Source organism: Taudactylus pleione, unplaced genomic scaffold (genome assembly GCF_031769625.1).
Source record: "Taudactylus pleione unplaced genomic scaffold, aTauple2 ptg000154l, whole genome shotgun sequence".
Lineage (NCBI taxonomy): Eukaryota > Metazoa > Chordata > Amphibia > Anura > Myobatrachidae > Taudactylus > Taudactylus pleione.
In genome coordinates, this window is record NW_028284556.1 from 29,828,004 (window position 1) to 29,846,407 (window position 18,404).

At 46.3% G+C, this 18,404-nt stretch overlaps 1 protein-coding gene across 2 annotated transcripts in view; it reads left to right on the forward strand.

Annotated features, from left to right (window-relative positions):
- The window catches only part of TTC13 (tetratricopeptide repeat domain 13), a 127,224-nt gene that overhangs the window by 47,379 nt on the left and 61,441 nt on the right, over window positions 1-18,404 (forward strand). For both annotated transcript variants that reach the window (XM_088474407.1, XM_088474408.1), the window contains exons 7-9: window positions 2,916-3,032; window positions 5,896-6,006; window positions 8,407-8,489. In XM_088474407.1, the coding sequence (XP_088330533.1) occupies window positions 2,916-3,032; window positions 5,896-6,006; window positions 8,407-8,489 (311 nt within the window). The remainder of the gene's footprint in view (window positions 1-2,915; window positions 3,033-5,895; window positions 6,007-8,406; window positions 8,490-18,404) is intronic.

Genomic DNA, 18,404 nt, shown 5'->3' on the forward strand with positions numbered 1-18,404 from the left:
CCAAATTTGCTAGGACTACTTATTTTCTCCAAAAATACTGATTTATGCCATTCTTCACCACTTGTGCTAAGACGCTAATTAGAGGCTGTTAGAACCAACTTAAGTACCACAAACAGTATTATTAGGGCTAATCTGGCTCTACTACATTGATCCCCAATGTATCTGCAGCTTTTTGGGAGGTTCAGGCTGATTTCCCTGATTCTGACACCACTTTCCGCCTGTCCTGACTTTGCGTGTCGACGTTTTTGCGTCTTATTGAATAGGGCGAATAGCGGGTACGCACATAAGTTTCCGTTGCTAAAATACGCAATGTAGGGGAAAAATACGGCATACGAAACTTTATCGCGGGTGCAAAACTAATTGAATACAGACCTCAGTCTGAATCTGTATATGAAGTGCTACAATGCCCCAAGTGTCAGATATCAAATTGATCAATGTGATCTTGTGAAAGCTTTGTCGCTCCTGATTGTGACGAAGATACATTTTAAGGTGAAAAAGACGCTACACCACTCGGCGTAACTCACTGGTGCCAGATGCCTCACTTCTAGGTGTATGAAGACACATCTGTACATAACATAACTTACATAGAACTGAAACTTTCTATGATTGGGGTGAATTCAATTCAGCGCGATGATGAATAGCCGTGGGAGGGAGCTTCCGCAGCTATTCAATTCAATGCGCTGTGTGCCTTGTTGGGAAGCAGATAAGGCAGAGAATGCCGGTTCTCGCGACTTAACCTGGGTGTTAAGGCGCGGTAACCTGCATTCTCCAACTAAAGTGCCGGGCGCGTGGCTGTTAGCACCGCACTAAGCCGGCAAACAGCTGCGTGTCCGCCAGTTTTGTCGGATTTCTCCTCGCATCCCAAGGGGGGATGCGAGAAGAAATCTTTTGCCTTCCCAACCAGCGCGTTGAATTGAATAGCCGCGGGAGCTCCCTCCCACAGCTATTCTACATCGTGGGGAATTGAATTTCCCCCATGGAGTCTCCCAACACTTTTTATCGAAGCTACTACTATTCCTAACGCTAATGCTTTGACGCTGAGGGATAACTTGGATAGAAATATTGAAGCTATGTTGGACATATGTATCTGACCGGGTATTCCTTCATCTGGTTTACTCTGTGGTGGAACACATTAGGGAATAATCAGTCTACTTTGGGGAAGGGGCCATTGATGTGGGCTCAAATTTAGGGTGGTGTTACCATAGCGCATAGAGTGCTTTGGCAGGATGATGCAGACTCCAATAGGACTCTAGAGTCTCGTCCCTTTGCTGGGGAAGTGTCATTCATTATAGAGCTGTAATATATTATTTATTTTTGCTACTGTGGGAACAGTTATTTTCTCCCTGTGTCTGCATCTAAACCTATAGAACTCTTTGTGTCCCTTTCGTTCTTTTTTTAGCCCAAGACAGAGGCAGGTGACAGGCTAGGTCTAGGGCAGGCCTGGCTAACCTGTGATCCTCCAGCTGTTGTGATCAGCTTACTGTGGTGGCCATGGAAAGGGCAAGCAGCCCTGAGCAGCTTGTCGTCCAAAAGATAGGTTTCAGGCGTTACGAGCAGGATGCCCACCCTGGGGGCGCCTGTGGTGGGAACTCCTCTATTGCCCTTCAGGGAGTGATGGCTAAAATCCTCTTCAGAGGCTTGTATGAGGGGAATCATTGCAAAGATTTTCTTTTATAGACCTGGCCAGTCTCATTCCAAAACTAATCTTTTCAACGGGTCTGCTTGTAGAACCAAGGAAGCATCTAGCTCTTGATGGAGCTAATCAGAAATTAGGGTTCTATTTCAGCTTTTTTTTCTGGTTCATAAGCCAGATGGATCATTCAGACCCATTCTAAATTTGAAATTCCTGAATTTTCATCTTTTAGTGGACAGATATATAATGTAATTTCTGAGGTCTGGAGCTCAGGGAATTTGTTGCCTATGGACACCATGGATGCTTGCCTGCATGTTCCTATCTGGGATGAACATCAATTCTTCTTACATTTGCTATCCAGTCTCAGCATTATCATTTCAGGGCTCAAGTGCGGGAGAGGAGTCAGATCATGTGCTGGGCAGAAAAGAATATTCAGGCTCCTGCTGCCATGTTGTTCTCAGGTATAGACAATTGGGAGGCAGATTATCTTGGCAGGCAAGGAATGTGCTACATGGATACGTGTAGGCAGGGGAATAAAGAAGGATGGACTCCTCGACCCATGTCCAGTATACTAGTTTCCATATAATTTCCAATGTTACAATCAGTAATTGAAGTTTAGCTTTCTCAGTAAATTTGCCATAATTTTATGTCAACAATATGCCTTGCTTTCAATGTTGCCCTAAAGTGGCAAAGAATGCAGCTTTGTCCTAATGTAGCTGGAAATCCTGTATAAAGAACCATGATGGTCCTCGCAATGTTCTGTGAGTCTAAGGGGGAGACGTTGCATATTAAAATAGAGATTTGGAAATGCATGTAAACAAAATGTTTGAAAACCCACAAGGAAAGTCTTAGTATTCGGCCTGTTTTATTCATCCTCAAATATGTACGGATTTAAAATGGACCGATCATCTGACTGTATCGTAGGCTTTCCCTATGTTGCCAGGACAAGTGTACATGTGGACTTTATATACTGCTTACTTCATATATTCTGTGCACATGTGAGCTTTAAACAAGGATACAAAGTTTTGGATGGACTCATACAATTGGTAGGCACACTCTCAGCAGCACTATGCCAGCACCACGATGCCATCAAAGTTAAAATGCTACTTTAAAGCATTTTAACGGTATCAGCAGTATAGCATTTTTTTTAAAAATGTTCTAACCTTTGCCGGCATTGTGGTGCAGCAATAGATCTGCGGACAGTGACATTGTTGCAGATGTCACGGTCTGACTTATGACTGCATAACATTTTGGATGATTACTTCTTTTTTCCTCCCTACAGATATTATCCCCCTTGGGGCGGATTAGTGAGGCACTCAGTGACCTGACTAAAGCTATCCAGTTACAGCCCTCAGCAAGGCTATATAGGCATCGGGGCACCCTTCATTTTGTATCTGAGGTGAGTTGATGAAAATGTAACCAATACCTTACATTTTACAAGTACTGTGTGTATTGTGATTACCATTAGTTGATCTGGAAGTGTAAAGGTTTGTACATTTTCTATAAAATGAAAACCAGATATATACTGTGCTCTAACACTTAAATTGGGACATTGATATCACACAATTCTAATCTCGTAAAAAGTATATATTCAATAAAAAACATAATAAATACACTAAAACACTGTCAGGCCAAATGACGGCTTAAAACAAATACATCACATATTATATCAACAAAAATAAAAAAGAAAGTTGATCAGACTCTCATTAGGTATTGTAGAAAAAAATATATATTTTGTGAGCAGGCTAGTAACCATAGATGAAAATAAAAAAGGTTACTCTTACCAGTGGCCAATCTGGAGTTGATTGTATCTAAAAAGCTGATACTGTTGCAATATATTGTTGTATTAAATAACTGGAGAATCCTTCCAACAGAGGGTATACACCAGTTCTCCTATTCGTTAGTAGATAGTGTTAATAATCCCTCTTCGCAGTACAACAATTAAGTCAGTAAAGCCGTCCAGAAGAATCAGAACACAGTTTATGTCCCCTCGGGTAACTGCACGGATTTCAAATCTCATATGTCAGCATACAATAAACCCGGGCTCTGGCAGTATATGATCATTGGCAGCTCGTGGACCACGCTGTACCTTTACATTAGGCGGGACGCTGTAGCGGAGGATGGCCTGATGCAGCAGAGTGAAATGAGGACACCGTGGAGTGCAAACGGTTTGCGTCTCTTGGTAACCCGCGGCGGCGTAGATAGTGAAGTGGAGAGTGGTCCGTAGTTAGTGTCCTCGTGTGCCGGCACCACAGTCGCGGCTCACCCACGTCTCCGCCAGCAGGCTAATAGCGGCAGTAAAGGTATACCAGTTGTATGTTTGTTTTAGCGGAGGGTCATCAGCGGTAGTTAGCTGGACATAAGAGGAATCTCCAGTTTTCCTTTTTTGAGAGCAGCAACACGTTTCGGCTACTGCCGTAGCCTTTTTCGAGCTGTATTTCTGTATTGAGCAATACAGCTTGAAAAAGGTTACGGTAGTAGCCCAAACGCGTTGCTGCTCTCAAAAAAGGAAAACTGGAGATTCCTCATTTCACTCTGCTGCATCAGGCCGTCCTCCGCTACAGCGTCCCGCCTAATGTAAAGTTACAGCGTGGTCCACGGGCTGCCAGTGATCATATGCTGACAGATTGGTTACTGGTAATAGTAACCATTTTTATTTTCATCTATGGTTACTAGCCTGCTCAAAAAATATATATTTTTTTTTCAACAATACCTAATGAGAGTCTGATCAACTCTCTTTTTTACTTTTGTTGATATAATATGTGATGTATTTGTTTTAAGCCGTCATTTGGCCTGACATATTGTGTTTTAGTGTATATATTATGTTTTTTATTGAATAAATACTTATACGAGATTAGAATTGTGTGATATCAATGTCCCAATTTAAGTGTTTGAGCTTTTTTACTGCTGCATTAACACTTGATCCTCCTGCTTAGCTAGCGCTGGTTATTCCTTCTGTATACAATTTTATATAATATAGCTATATATTTGCACTAATATATGTCTCCTCACTGGCAAATATTGTGTACATTCTGCTGAAAATACTCTGTGCCCAGGTTCTTGAAGACTTTTTGTTTGTTTGAATTACCCCGGCCAGTACTTGTTGGTGGGGCCCGGCTCCGATGCCGCCACCTCTCCCTCTCTCTTGCCTGACAGCAGCCCAGCACATGCTGCTGTATGCTGGGCTGCAGTGGGAGACGGCTCGTTGCTGCTCAATCTCCTCTACCTGTGGGGAGGAGTGATCACACTGATCGCGCGTCCCCTCCAGATATGCGCTGGGCTGAGGGGATCACAGTGCCCCAACTAGGATTTTTTCCTTTAGGGAGCATGGTCAGGCCTCCCACGATTAGGCCATGCCCCCTTCGCCTGGGCCGGCTCTTAACGGGGGGGGGGGGGGGGGGGTGTGGTTTGTTTTTACTTTTTATTTTTTCTGGAGGTGAATTTTCATACATACTGTAATATTAATAACGTGATGATTACCAACTAATAACTTATGAATTTGCATATTAAAGCACATTTGTACGTACTTAATTAGAGATGACTAATTACAAATACTTATTAAGTGTAACATTGCAAAACCACATTTGATACGTGTCTGCTCTAAACATTTGGTGCCATAATACTTAATTACATCTGAGAAAAACTAATGTTCTGATTTGTCATGTTATTTTTTTCCATAGAATTTCTTTTAAATACAAAAATAAGGTTGTATTATATATGAGAACACCCTGTTACGGAGCTATACCATTTAATTGTGGGGTCCCTACTGCTGTGTATCTATTAAAGGACAAGTTTACCCTATTTTGTGTATAAAATCAGTCGCCTTATTTTGGCATTTTAATAGCAATTAATATATATTTTTTTTTTTGTAGATATAATTTGTATCATTTTATACATAACTTTTCTTCATTCCCCTCACTCCACCCCATAATAAAAACCCCAAATAAACAATTAACTGTAACCTTCTCATTTGTTTAATTATGCCCAATATAAATAGCTTAAATGCCTCTCAATGTAAAGACCATTAGCAGACCTAGGGTTCCTGACGACTAGACTACACCCCCATGTTGTAATCTGAGGGTTATCGTCCATGAATAACGTAGGGGTATGTGTGGAGGGGATAAAAGGATTATGGAACAGATAAAACAATGCTTTTGTAAGCATGCTAAATTCTTCAAGCAAACTTGGTAATACTTTATAGAAGCTAGGGAAGCTCCTGAAACCTGAATATTACTAAACTCATTATTTTATTTTTGTTACAGGATTACGTAGCTGCACATGAGGATTTTCAGAGCTCCCTGGAACTGAACCAGAATCAGCCAATTGCCGTTTTATATAAAGGTTTAACATTCTTCCACAGGGGGCTGCTCAAGGTATCCACAAATTTTTTTTTTTATCTGTGACCTCTGTTTCATTGCTTGATTTACATTAATTATGGCTACTGTTTGTATTTTCTCATTTTCCCCACAACAGCTCATGTTTTACCTGTAGACATAATATTCACATTGGCAAATTGTTACCGGTGTTTGATACTGAACTTGTATTTCTCACAACTGCTTCAAAACCTATCCACTTACAGTATATAACGTAGTACAAACTTGTGTCAGTGTAGCCAATTGTAGGAGTTGAAATTGTAACTATTTTGACTAAAAAGTGTAAGATCTCGTCTTATGACCAGGGCCGTATTAACCCATGGCCTTGCCCCTAGGCTTTGAGGTATTTTGGGCCCCCCTCCGGTACTTCAATCTTTCACCCCTCTATAGCTGACAGCCTGACCCTGTGCATGGTATCTAAGGCTATAATGGAGTAACTTGATTTAGTATAGAGTGAGTTGTTTATTAGATCGTTAAAAATGGAGACACAGTGCTTCAGACAATAACAATAAAATGTGCATTAAATTATCAATAATGTCCAGTGCAGGAAGAGTGTAGTTGGAGAGGTTGTTGGCGAGATAAGCTTGCTCCATTGGGGTGTTCCACTGTCTGAATTCCAAATAGTGATAATATCTCCCTATGGCGTGTTGGCACTATAGTGTAGCGTCTACTGATAGTGCAGACACATAATGGCAAAGGGATGTGTAAGTTAACCCTTGCTTGGGGGGGGGGCGGGCTCTTCCTGTTTGGTGCACACACCATACGTCTCCCTTACCCTGAAGGTGGATGTCCATGTGTATATGTGTGTGTCGTGGTGGTGTCCCACACTATGCCCTTACCAGTAGGCTGCAGCAATCCATCCTGATGTGTGCACTCCGGATCTTCAGTCCAGTTGGCTCCACTCCTATGCTGGGGTATCCTTGCTCTGCACTCGCTGGTGGTTCTCTAGTGTGCGGCCGGAATCCCTGCAAGTCCTGCGGAATCTCCTGTCCCTGTGTGTGTTGCGGTCAAGAGGAGAGAGAACTTTCTCCAGGTAGCGGCAGTGACAGCAGCTGTGATGGCGGCGGTCTCATGGAGGTGTAACAACCCTGCGCTATTGATCAGCTGTCCCCCTTTACCCACCATTGTCTCATGTCAAACCTCAGCTTACTACGAGTGTGCCTTGCAGCTTCTACCTGCGGGGCCCTAGGCTTCAGCATAATCAGCCTTCTGAATAATACGACACTGCCTATGTCATCAGCAACTGTTAATTAAATTTTTGTGGTGCCATTTGTTGTTGGAAGTCATTAATAACTATCAGTGGCAGCTCCTATCTCCTGTCTTCAGGGGGGCTACCACTGCCAGCAGTTCTCCTAAGCAGCAGCACTGTAAGGTGAGGGGAAAAAACAGGTCTTGCTTATACGTACAAACCCCTGGCTTCTAGGGACTGTATAGGCTGCAGCCCTAGAAGTATATTACTACTGGCTGCATATTAGAGAGTTGGTAGAAAAGCAAGAAAGTGACTTCCCACTTGAAGCACTGTCTGCAGATTGCAGTCCTGACTGCCTGTCAGCATGGGATTAGCAGATAGTGCTTCCAATGGAGAGCCACTGCACTTACTGGGCCTCATTAGTGGTGGTGGATTTTTACTTGGGAGCAGCCCCTAGGTAAAATCCGCCACTGCTAACTATTACATATACAAGCATATGGGGCCAATTGTAATAGGGTGAGAGGTTAGAAAATGTGAGAGAAAACCGTCACATTTTTAAACTCAACCAATGTAATAAAGTCACAGAACAGGCACACGTGCATGTTTTTCAGACTCAAAAAACTCTCAAGATTTAAACGCTCATCCAGGTGTTTCCTGTACTGAAAATACAACTTGATCAATGTATGAGTGTGAGAGTTTTATTGCTAAACTCTCACATTTTCTAAACTCTCACCCTATTACATTTGGCCCATGATGTTTTATCAAATCATAACATCAGAAAATATTGCTATTTATCTAAATGTATTATAAAGATCTTGTTAAGTTCACACATACCACAATACTATAGGTCAGGTGATTCCTCCAACCTTTATTGGCCTTAAAGCCTGAGTCACTGTGGTCTAAGTGTAGATGTAGGTCATGCTCCAGGACTCAGGGAAATTTTGGTTTAACAGTAACTTAAACAAAGAGGAAGAAAGTCTGCCAGACCTTACATACAGTATACATGCACATGTGGCTGTAGAGATTTGTTTTAGACTCTTACAAGATAAAAACATATACAGGCAAAATGTATCTCTTATGAACACAACTTGCTTTCTTAATATCATAGACAGCTAGAGGCTCTTTGTTGTACTACGGCTCTTTGCATATTCTGATATAACGGTCTCACCTGGCTTTATCAACTAAGCACAAACGGAGATCTATTTTTACAGGAAGCTATTGAAACTTTTAAAGAAGCCTTGAAGCAGAAGTCAAACTTCATTGAAGCGTATAAAAGTCTCGGTCAGGCCTACAGGTATTTATTTTCCCCTTTCGGTGGTGCATTGCCCGCTATATGTGGTGTTTTCTTGCATATGAAACAATAAATCAACATTTTCCTAATTTCCTGCTATTCATTCTTTTATCACTGGCAATGTAGGCAAATGAATTACAAGGGACAGATCATTATACATTTCATTGACCTATAAATGACGACCTCATTGTAATCCACATCAGTGGTTGTTAAAAGACCTACATCTGGTGTGATAATCACATGCACATTTGTCACTCTCATTTATACAGCTCACTCCTATATACAGGGGCGTTTCTAGAGAGGAGAAGGCCCGCGTGCAGTCTCCGACAAGGGCCTCCTCCTCTCTGTCCGGCGTCCAGAGTCTATAGAGGATGCGCTGGTCACCGGGAAAATGGGCGCGGCGGCCATTTTCCCTGTACTGCGCATGCGCAAACGCTGGGAAAATGGCCGCGGCGGCCATTTTCCAGTCGTTTTTGTACAGCGCCGGAGTCCGGACCCCCGCGCTGATGTGGGACTCCGGAGAGGTAAGTAATTCTATGGGTGCAGGGTGTGCGGTGCCGGGTCCCCCTGCACCCAGGGGCCCGTGTTCCTCGCACACGCTGCACCCATTATAGATACGCCCCTGCCTATATCTCTAGCAGCATAGGGGGATCTTACTGCCATATTTTTTAGTGCCTTTTCTCCGTCATCCACTAGGGGGCACTGAAGTGAATACACTGAGGGTATAGAGTCATGGCCAAAAGTTTTGAGAATGACACAAGTATTTGTTTTCACAAAGTTTGCTGCTTCAGTGTTGTTAGACCTGTTTGTCAGATGTTACTATGGTATATTGAAGTAACATTACAGGTATTTCATAAGTGTCAAAGGCTTTTATTGACAATTACATTAAGTTTATGCAAAAAGAGTCAATATTTGCAGTGTTGACCCTTCTTTTTCAAGACCTCTGCAATTCGCCCTGACAGGCTGTCAATCAACATCTGGGCCACATACTGACTGATGGCCGCCCATTCTTGCCTAATCAATGCTTGGCATTTGTCAGAATGTGTGGGTTTTTGTTTGTCCACCTGCCTCTTTTTGATTGACCACGAGTTCTCAATGGGATTAAGGTCTGGGGAGTTTCCTGGCCATGGACCCAAAATTTCAAAATTTTGTTCCCCGAGCCACTTGCTTATCACTTTTGCCTTATGGCAAGGTGCTCCATCATGCTGGAAAAGGCATTTTCATCACCAAACTGTTCTTGGATGGTTGGGAGAAGTTGCTCTTGGAGGATGTTTTGCTACCATTCTTTATTCATGGCTGTGTTCTTAGGCAAAATTGTGAGTGAGCTCACCTTGGCTGAGAAGCAACCCCACACATGAATAGTCTCAGGATGCTTTACTCCGATTTAGATTAGTGCCCAAGGGAACAGTGTGTTTACTATGGCGGTCTCCAGCCATTTTTACTTTTTTTTTTTCTTGACTTTGTTGTCTTTAAAGACTTCAAGAGGCAGGCTGCAAGCTGCTGCAATCTGCCTGCACCGTGGGAGCCGCCGGAGGGCCCACCACAGCTTACTACGGCTAATGTTCTGGATCCAAATGAGTTACAAACTCTTCTTTACTTCTTCTTAACAAACAGCTCCCTGGACCGTAAGCTAAATAGCCTAGTGATCTATCACAACAGACTTGTGTTTACATACATTGATACTTATAGTGCTGCCGGTCAGTGACTTATGCACTGACCCGGACACAAGCACTGTCACCGGTGCTGTTTTACGAAAATGCTGTGGCGGGGCTTAACGGCAGTGCAGCAACTCCTGCACCCCCACTCGGATGGACCTTTGTGGGGGCTTCAAGCCGATGTAGTAACGCTCCCCTTGAACCCAACCGTACCGGAAGTCCAGAAAGAGGCTGGACTAACCTCTTCATGCAGACACGCTCCCACACTTGGGATGCCCGCTATTTCAAAGTGTCCCACTGAGCACGTCGCTAGAGCAGCCCAGACGCAGCATCTTGGACCGTAGCAGTAATGCATGTATCTGCAGTTACCATGTGTATGATAAGATCTAACAGAATGCTCAGAGCAGCTTTGTATAAATGTGGGGCATTTATGGTTTTATGATCATAAAACTCTATCTGCTGAGCATATTTGTTCGCATCGTAGATACCACTAGGCCAGGGGTAGCCAACCTCGGTCCTCGAGAGCTACTAACAGTTCACGTTTTCCATACCACCTAGCTGGTGCACAGGTGTATTCAATACTCCCTAACACATTTGAAAGATCCACAGGTGGAGCTAATTATTACACTTGTGATTCTGTGAGGATATCTGGAAAACATGCACTGTTGGTAGCTCTCCTTGACCAGGGTTGGCTACCCCTGCACTAGGCATTCAGTCTTCTTGATTAGATTGTTGTGCTATGTGCTGATTAGTTAATTTTTTTATGGTAGAATAAAGACTTTTATTTTCTATCCCTGCAAGACAAAACATAGTGTCACTGGTTTTAACTGCACAACAGACACACTGTTGGCGCAGTGGTTAGCATTGCAGTCTTATAGTTTTTGTTCCAATGGGCTCTCTGTGCAGCCTCTCCACCCTTGCTACTGCTCTGTAGCTCACATTGTGTGGGCAAAAGTTCTGGGTACTCCATCTGTACATGGCTGGGATGCCCAGTCCTTTCAGACCTCTCCCTACATGTGACTTGGTTGCAGACAAAGCTGGTGCAAAACTATCTAGAAAATGTTGCAATTAGTATGTGAAAGTAGCTCTCTTAGGCTAATGTTAATACACTAAAGCTTCTCTTAGCTCGGACGTCTTGACCCTATCAAAAATTCCTAATGCTTGTTTCATAGTAAGGAGCTATGAGCTCTATTCAGTAAGTTGACTCATACTGCACACACTTAACCCTGCTAATTGTTAGTTAAGTTCACTCATACTGTATAACAGTATAGGTACCCCTGCTTACATGGTTTTATGCCATATTCCTGTGCTCCACAGAATACTGACTTTATTGTAGCACACCTACTTTCATATATGTATGGGTGTGTGTATGTATGCCAATATAATATATATACTTATGTATGTCTATTTTTGTGTATTTGCATATATTTGTGCTCCAGGGGCACACTTAGTCAATGTACAGCACAAGCTGGTGTCATGGCTGGCGTTGCTGCCTCACGGCTCTGGGGGTTTGGTTCCTATTTCAACCTTATTTGTGTGTTTTATGTGCTCACTGCACTAACGTGAGCTTCTCAGGAAATCCATGATCAACTGTCCTTATAAGTCCATATATTTTAGTCAATGCTGAGGTGGTGAGTTCATGCCTCTTGTTGATGGAGGTTTTTAAGATAAAACTTGGGGGAAAATCCTTGTTGGCCCCTTTACTTGGGTGATGGCTTGTCTGTTATTCTATTTCCCTCCTACAGGTGATAAGCTATGAAAATGGTGTTCTTAATCACTATCCCTCCTTCAGGTAGGGTCACTGTTATCTAAGCTACATTTCATCAGCGGTAGTGAAACTGTTATCAGTATCTCTGTCCAGGTTTCAAATCCCATTTAGAACCTTTAAAAATGTTTGTTCACGTTATGTGAACGTACAGGGTGTATAATCAAGGCTTATGCTATGCTTCCGGTGAGGGAGAGACAGCATTGTTTGTACTGTAAATATTGGCTTCTCTATCTTTGCAAATAGATTGTTCAGTGTAGGCCACCTTGTTGTGTATAGGGATATATCTATCTATGTATATGGTGCACTCTCAGGTTACAGGGCTGTTAGTTGGGTCTCTAACCCTTGACCCAGTTCCTTTTAGCCTAGGAGTTATTATCTCCTATGTGAGATTTTCTAGTTTTAAGCTGCTGTGATTCTATGAAGCATAGTGTGCGGTCCCTTAATGTGACCATACATGTCTCCACTAACACCAGATGTATAGTATCCCTGCTTAGATTTCCTTTGATTGGGATGTGTTACCAGAAAGCTGGCCTCTTTTGCTATTAGTGGTATCGCCCTTCCACGTTGAATATTCACGTGGTTCTGGTTTCATCGGCTGCAGCTGCATCTTCACCATTCTTGGATGTGGTTATGTTTTTTTTTAATATATGGGAAAGGGGTCCTAGACTGCACACCCTGAATATAGGTGCGACCTGTTGTGACTGTTAATGCAGATACTAAAAAACAAATCACAGATGCACAACTCCAAATTACCATTTATGTATATAAATCTATATTGCAGTAAAATTTTGCAATAAATAGAGGTTTTTTAGCATAATCATGGTCAAGGTTATGGGCCTACCCACCATATCCAGGTAACCTCTGTAGGGTAGGTCCTTAACCTACAGGGATTCAAATCCAGGGTGCAGGACACCTCCAAACTGTCTCAGCCGAGCCACCCCAGGGCATCGTTCTAATAAGAAAGGTGAAGTGAAAAGTAAGATAGATAAGAGCAGCTACAGCTGCATGTATAGAGTAGAAGAGTGAAATTACATATATAATAAACAAACCGTAAAAGTGTTAAAATGTGCAAAAAAGGAGAAATGTGTGTATAATGCGATGCCCTGAAGCAGACCAACCAAAGCAATCCAGGGGACCCATGCCACAAAAATCACCCTGGGGTGGCTCGGCTCGGCTGAGCTGGTTTGGGGGTGTCCTGCACCCTTGAACCCCTGTATGTTACTGACCTACCCTACAGAGGTTACCTGGATATGGTGGGTAGGCCCATAACCTTGGCCATGATTATACTAAAAACCTCTATTTATAGCAAATTTTTACTGCAAAAAAAATAAAATAAATATATATATATATATATATATATATATATATATATTCTATATATTAAAAAATAAAAAACAAATGGTGGGGTCCTCAGTGGCGGTAAAGCACTCAGTTTCTGCTCGTCCCATTTGCCATGCAGCTGGTTGTTCCACAGTTAATACCTTAGTTCTGTTCTACCATTGTTTTCTGGCGACCTCTATTTCTACTTCAGGGTCCATAGGGTATCCACAGGATACCTTGGGGTATAGGTGTGACGTCAGTCGCAGGGCACCAAAGAGTTAAGCTTTCAGCCTCCCAGGATGCACTAGGTCCCCCTCCTATACCCCGCCCCCGGGCCAAGGCACCTCAGTTTAGTTTGGTGCCCGGCCGGAGTCGGGTGCACCTGTTGGAGTGGGGGCTAGAAGAGCCCCTGAAGCTTATTCTTCATGCAGCTGTGGCTGCACATCTGGATGTACAGCATGGACAGTCAGTCCTGACGTCCATGCTGTCTTCCCTACACCCCGCCGGTACCAGAACGCCGGGGGGTTAAATGCATGCCAGGGGAGCGCGCCTTCCCTGTCTCACAGCCGGCGCCTCCCCCGCTGCACACAGCCCTCTCTGCATGCTGCCGACTGGTCCTGTGGCAGCGCTCCTCCCCCAGGCCAGCCTCCTCTCTGCTCCTCGGCGGCCATCTTCTCCAGAACGCATGGTGAACGCTGCTGGAAGCGCTGGACGGAAGCATCGTGGTCTGGGTCCCCCCGCATACCTCTCCTCCGCTGTGGTCAGGTCTGTGTATGCAGCGCTGTGTCCTACCAGGCCCTGTGTCTGTGTAGTTGAGTGATCAGCGCTGTTAGTGCAGGAATTGTTATTTTTCTGCATTGTATGTGACTGTGCTAGCGCTGCTGCCTGTAATCTTTTCTTCTCTAAACTGTCAGCTTTATTACTGTCCCTGTTCTTTCTGCTAAAGCCCTTGCGGTGCGGTGCTGCAGGGTGGTCTCTCGCCTATTTAATACTTAATTGGTGAGAGAGGTCACATACGTGGTGCCATCATGTCTGAAAGTGATTTTCCCCTCCGGCTACAGTGTACCATGTGCAAAGTACCGTTAGCGGAGGGGGAGGGTAGCGCGGAGGGCCTTTGCCGGCAGTGTTTGTCCATGGCGCGGCCTATTACGGTTACAGCACCGGTACAGGAGCCGCCCTGGGCTTGTTTCGCTCAGGCGTTAACAGCTTTAGTGGGCCAGTTAGCTCCGCAGCCCGCGTTTACTCCGATGGGTTTGTCCCAGCAGTCTGTGGTGTCGTCACCCATGCAGGGGTTCCCACGACAATTGGTGGTACCCCACAGTCTCCCTATTTCCCCGCTCCCGGGTTCTCAGGAGCCAGCGTGGGTTAACTCCCTGACGAGTTCGGTACAGCACTTGTCGGATGTGTTGCAAGGGGAGTCTGTGATGCGGTCTCATAAAAGGCCGGTGGCGTCTCTGTCCGCTCCTTATGAGGATGACGAAGGGACGTCTGATGATGGGGAGATTCTAGATCCTTACGATCAGGAACCTCTCCATACTAAGGACGCTGATGCTAAGTCCAAAGTATATATTCCTGGACTTATTCGGGCGGTCCGCACAGCCTTGGTGATTGAGGACGAAGTTCCCCCAGCGGCTAAATCTAAGTATGCCTTTTTCAAAGATGTGAAGGGCGATGCCACAGTCTTTCCTCTTTCGGGTCAGTTGGTGGACCATTTAGAGGAGGCGTGGAAACAACCTGGCAAAAGATACCAGCCGCAGAGACGCCTGGCGGTGGCTTATCCGTTCGCAGATAATTATTTTGCGAAGTGGGAATCCCCTCCACAGGTGGATTCTCACGTGACCCGTCTTGTCCGTAGTGCCACATTGCCGATGCCATCCATGTCCTCCCTTAAGGATGCTACGGACCGCAAGGTAGAAATCTGCCTGAAGTCCGCTTATTCCCTTGCTGGGGGGGCAGCACGGCCGGCTATGGCCATTTGCTGGGTTGCCAGAGCGATGGAGCGCTGGGCGGATTCATTAGAGGCTTCTTTTGAATCCGACTGTCCGGCCGATCAGGCGGAGTTGATTGGCAATCTCCGTGATTCGGCCACCTACATCAACGAGGCGGCTCTAGACATTAGTACTCTGGTGTCTAGAATTTCTTCAGCAGCGGTAGCTGCTCGTCGCACCTTGTGGCTGCGATCCTGGAAGGCGGACGCAGATTCCAAGAAAGGTCTGGAAGCGTTGCCGTTTACCGGAGAAGTTCTCTTCGGTCCGGATCTGGATAAGATTGTGGCCACGCTGGCGGCAGCCAAATCTGCCTGTCTCCCGTCGGCCGCTGCTCCTTCTGGTTCGGGACCATCGTCCTTTCGGTCATCTAGGGCCCAGGGCAGGCCCAAACCACAGTCGTTTCCTCGACAGGCTGGCCCTAAGAAATCGGTCAAGCCCCGGAAGCAGGCATGGAGTACCAGACGTCCGGCCCCCAAGCCAGATGGCAAGCCTGCGGCCTGACGGTCCGGGCCTCCCTTTGGGGGATCCCAGGGTGGGAGGCCGCCTGCTACAGTTCGCCCAGTGTTGGTCGACCACTACGACAGACACTTGGGTTCTGGAGGTGGTTTCCCACGGATACGCCCTCTCCTTCCGGCACAGACCCCCGGCTCGCTTCTTCACCACGGGTCTCCCATCAGACCGGAACAAGGCTACGGAGCTGCGGAAGGTATTGCACACTATGCTCCAGGCTGGAGTTATAGTGGCGGTTCCATTCTCCCAGAGGGGCCAGGGTTTCTATTCAAATCTATTTTTGGTACAGAAACCCAATGGGTCATATCGTCCGATTCTCAACCTCAAAGCACTCAACAAGTCTTTGCGGGTCCCGAAGTTTCGGATGGAGACCCTACGGTCCATCATTCTGGCGCTGGAACCTGGGGACTACTTGGTGTCATTGGACATACAGGACGCTTACCTGCATGTCCCTATTCTTTGGCGCCATCAACAGTTCCTCAGGTTTGCAATCAGCAGCGACCACTTCCAGTTTCGGGCGTTACCTTTTGGCCTGGCAACAGCACCACGTGTTTTCACCAAGGTGATGGCGGTCATGGCGGCTTCTCTGCGGCTGCAGGGAGTCCGCATGTTGCCGTATTTGGACGACCTGTTATTGGTGGCAGGATCTCCAGAGCTCCTGTTACGCCACTTGGACCTGACCATTGCACTGCTGCAACGGCACGGCTGGCTAATCAACTGGCAGAAGTCCACTCTAATCCCGTCTCGGAGGATTCTGCATCTTGGAGCCTTATTGGACTCGGGACAGCAAAGGATCTTCGTGACGGAGGACAAGATCTCTGCTTTACAGTCAAGGGTGCGCAGTTGTCTGCACAGCCGCCGGGTGTCCTTACACTCGGCGATGAGGTTACTGGGCTCCATGGTGTCGGTGTTCGACATGGTGGAATACGCCCAGTTTCACTCCAGACCTCTGCAGCACCTGATCCTGTCCAAGTGGAACGGGCTGACTCAGTCTCTGAAGTCCCAGACGATTGTGCTCACCCAGGAGGTTCGCCTGTCCCTTACGTGGTGGTTACAGACGACCCACCTCAACAAGGGACGTCCGTTCTGGGTTCCAAATTGGGTCCTGTTGACAACGGACGCCAGTCTTCGGGGCTGGGGAGCAGTTTCGGGTCCACACTTGTTCCAGGGCAGGTGGACGCCGACAGAAGCGGAGCTTCCAATAAATATCTTGGAACTCCGTGCGGTCTTCAATGCTCTCCAGCAGGCACAGCGGTTTCTCCAGGGTCGCCCGGTGCAGGTCCAGTCGGACAACGCTACCACCGTGGCCTACATAAACAGGCAAGGAGGAACTCGCAGTCGGGCGGCTCTCGTAGAGGTCTCTCGGATCCTGGTTTGGGCGGAGCGCAATCTTCCGGCCATATCAGCGGTCTTCATCCCGGGAGTGCTCAATTGGGAGGCGGACTTTCTAAGTCGCCAGGACGTTCATCCGGGGGAATGGTCCCTGCACCCGGACGTTTTTCAACTACTGGTGGACAGGTGGGGTCTTCCAGAAATCGACCTCATGGCGTCCCGGCACAACAACAAGTTGCCGGTGTACGGGTCTCGCACAAGAGACGAAGGGGCGTCTCTGGTGGATGCTCTGTCCGTCCGGTGGACGTTCCGGTTCGCATACCTGTTCCCTCCGGTCTCCCTTCTTCCACGGGTAATCCGGAAATTCAAACAGGAAGGAGGGACGCTCCTGTTGATAGCTCCCGCGTGGCCCAGACGGCACTGGTTCTCAGACCTTCAGGGTCTGTCCGTGGACATTCCTCTGCGGTTGCCGCTACGACCGGACCTTCTGTCTCAGGGTCCTTGCCTTCACCCGGACCTGACTCGGCTGTCTTTGACGGCGTGGCTGTTGAGACGGCCATGCTGAGGTCCCGGGGGTTTTCCAGCTCTGTGGTGCGTACCATGTTACGAGCTCGGAAACCGTCTTCCGCGAGGATATACCATCGCGTGTGGCATACGTTCTTCCAGTGGTGTCGACCGAGAGGTTATGCACCGCGGGAGTTTCGTCTGTCTCGCATTCGCGCCTTCCTGCAAGCGGGACTAGATCATGGGCTTCGCCTTGCTTCTTTGAAGGTACAGGTTTCGGCCCTATCTGTCTGGTTTCACCGTAGGATTGCTACAATCCCGGATGTGCGCACCTTTATGCAGGGTGTTCTCCGCATTCAGCCGCCCTTTGTTCCACCTGTGGCGCCTTGGGATTTGGCTGTGGTCCTGAGGGCTCTCCAAGGACCGCCGTTTGAACCACTGGGCTCAGTGGATCTTAAATGGCTAACAGCTAAGACTGTTTTCCTTCTGGCCATTGCTTCGGCCAGACGTGTTTCTGAGTTAGGGGCTCTTTCTTGTAGACCCCCTTTCTTGGTTTTTTATGGGAACAGGGCAGTGCTCCGCACTCGGCCCGAGTTTCTTCCCAAAGTTATTTCCCAGTTTCATATTAACGAGGAAATAGTTGTTCCGGCCTTTAACTCACCGGGTCTTTCCGTGGGTGAGGCCTCTTTGGATGTTGTGCGGGCCTTAAGGACTTATGTTGACCGCACTTCTTCGTTTAGGAAGTCGGACGCTTTGTTTGTCCTCTTTGGCTTCCGTAAAAAGGGTTGGCCTGCTTCAAAGCAAACTTTGGCAGCCTGGATCCGTATGGCTATTTCTGAAG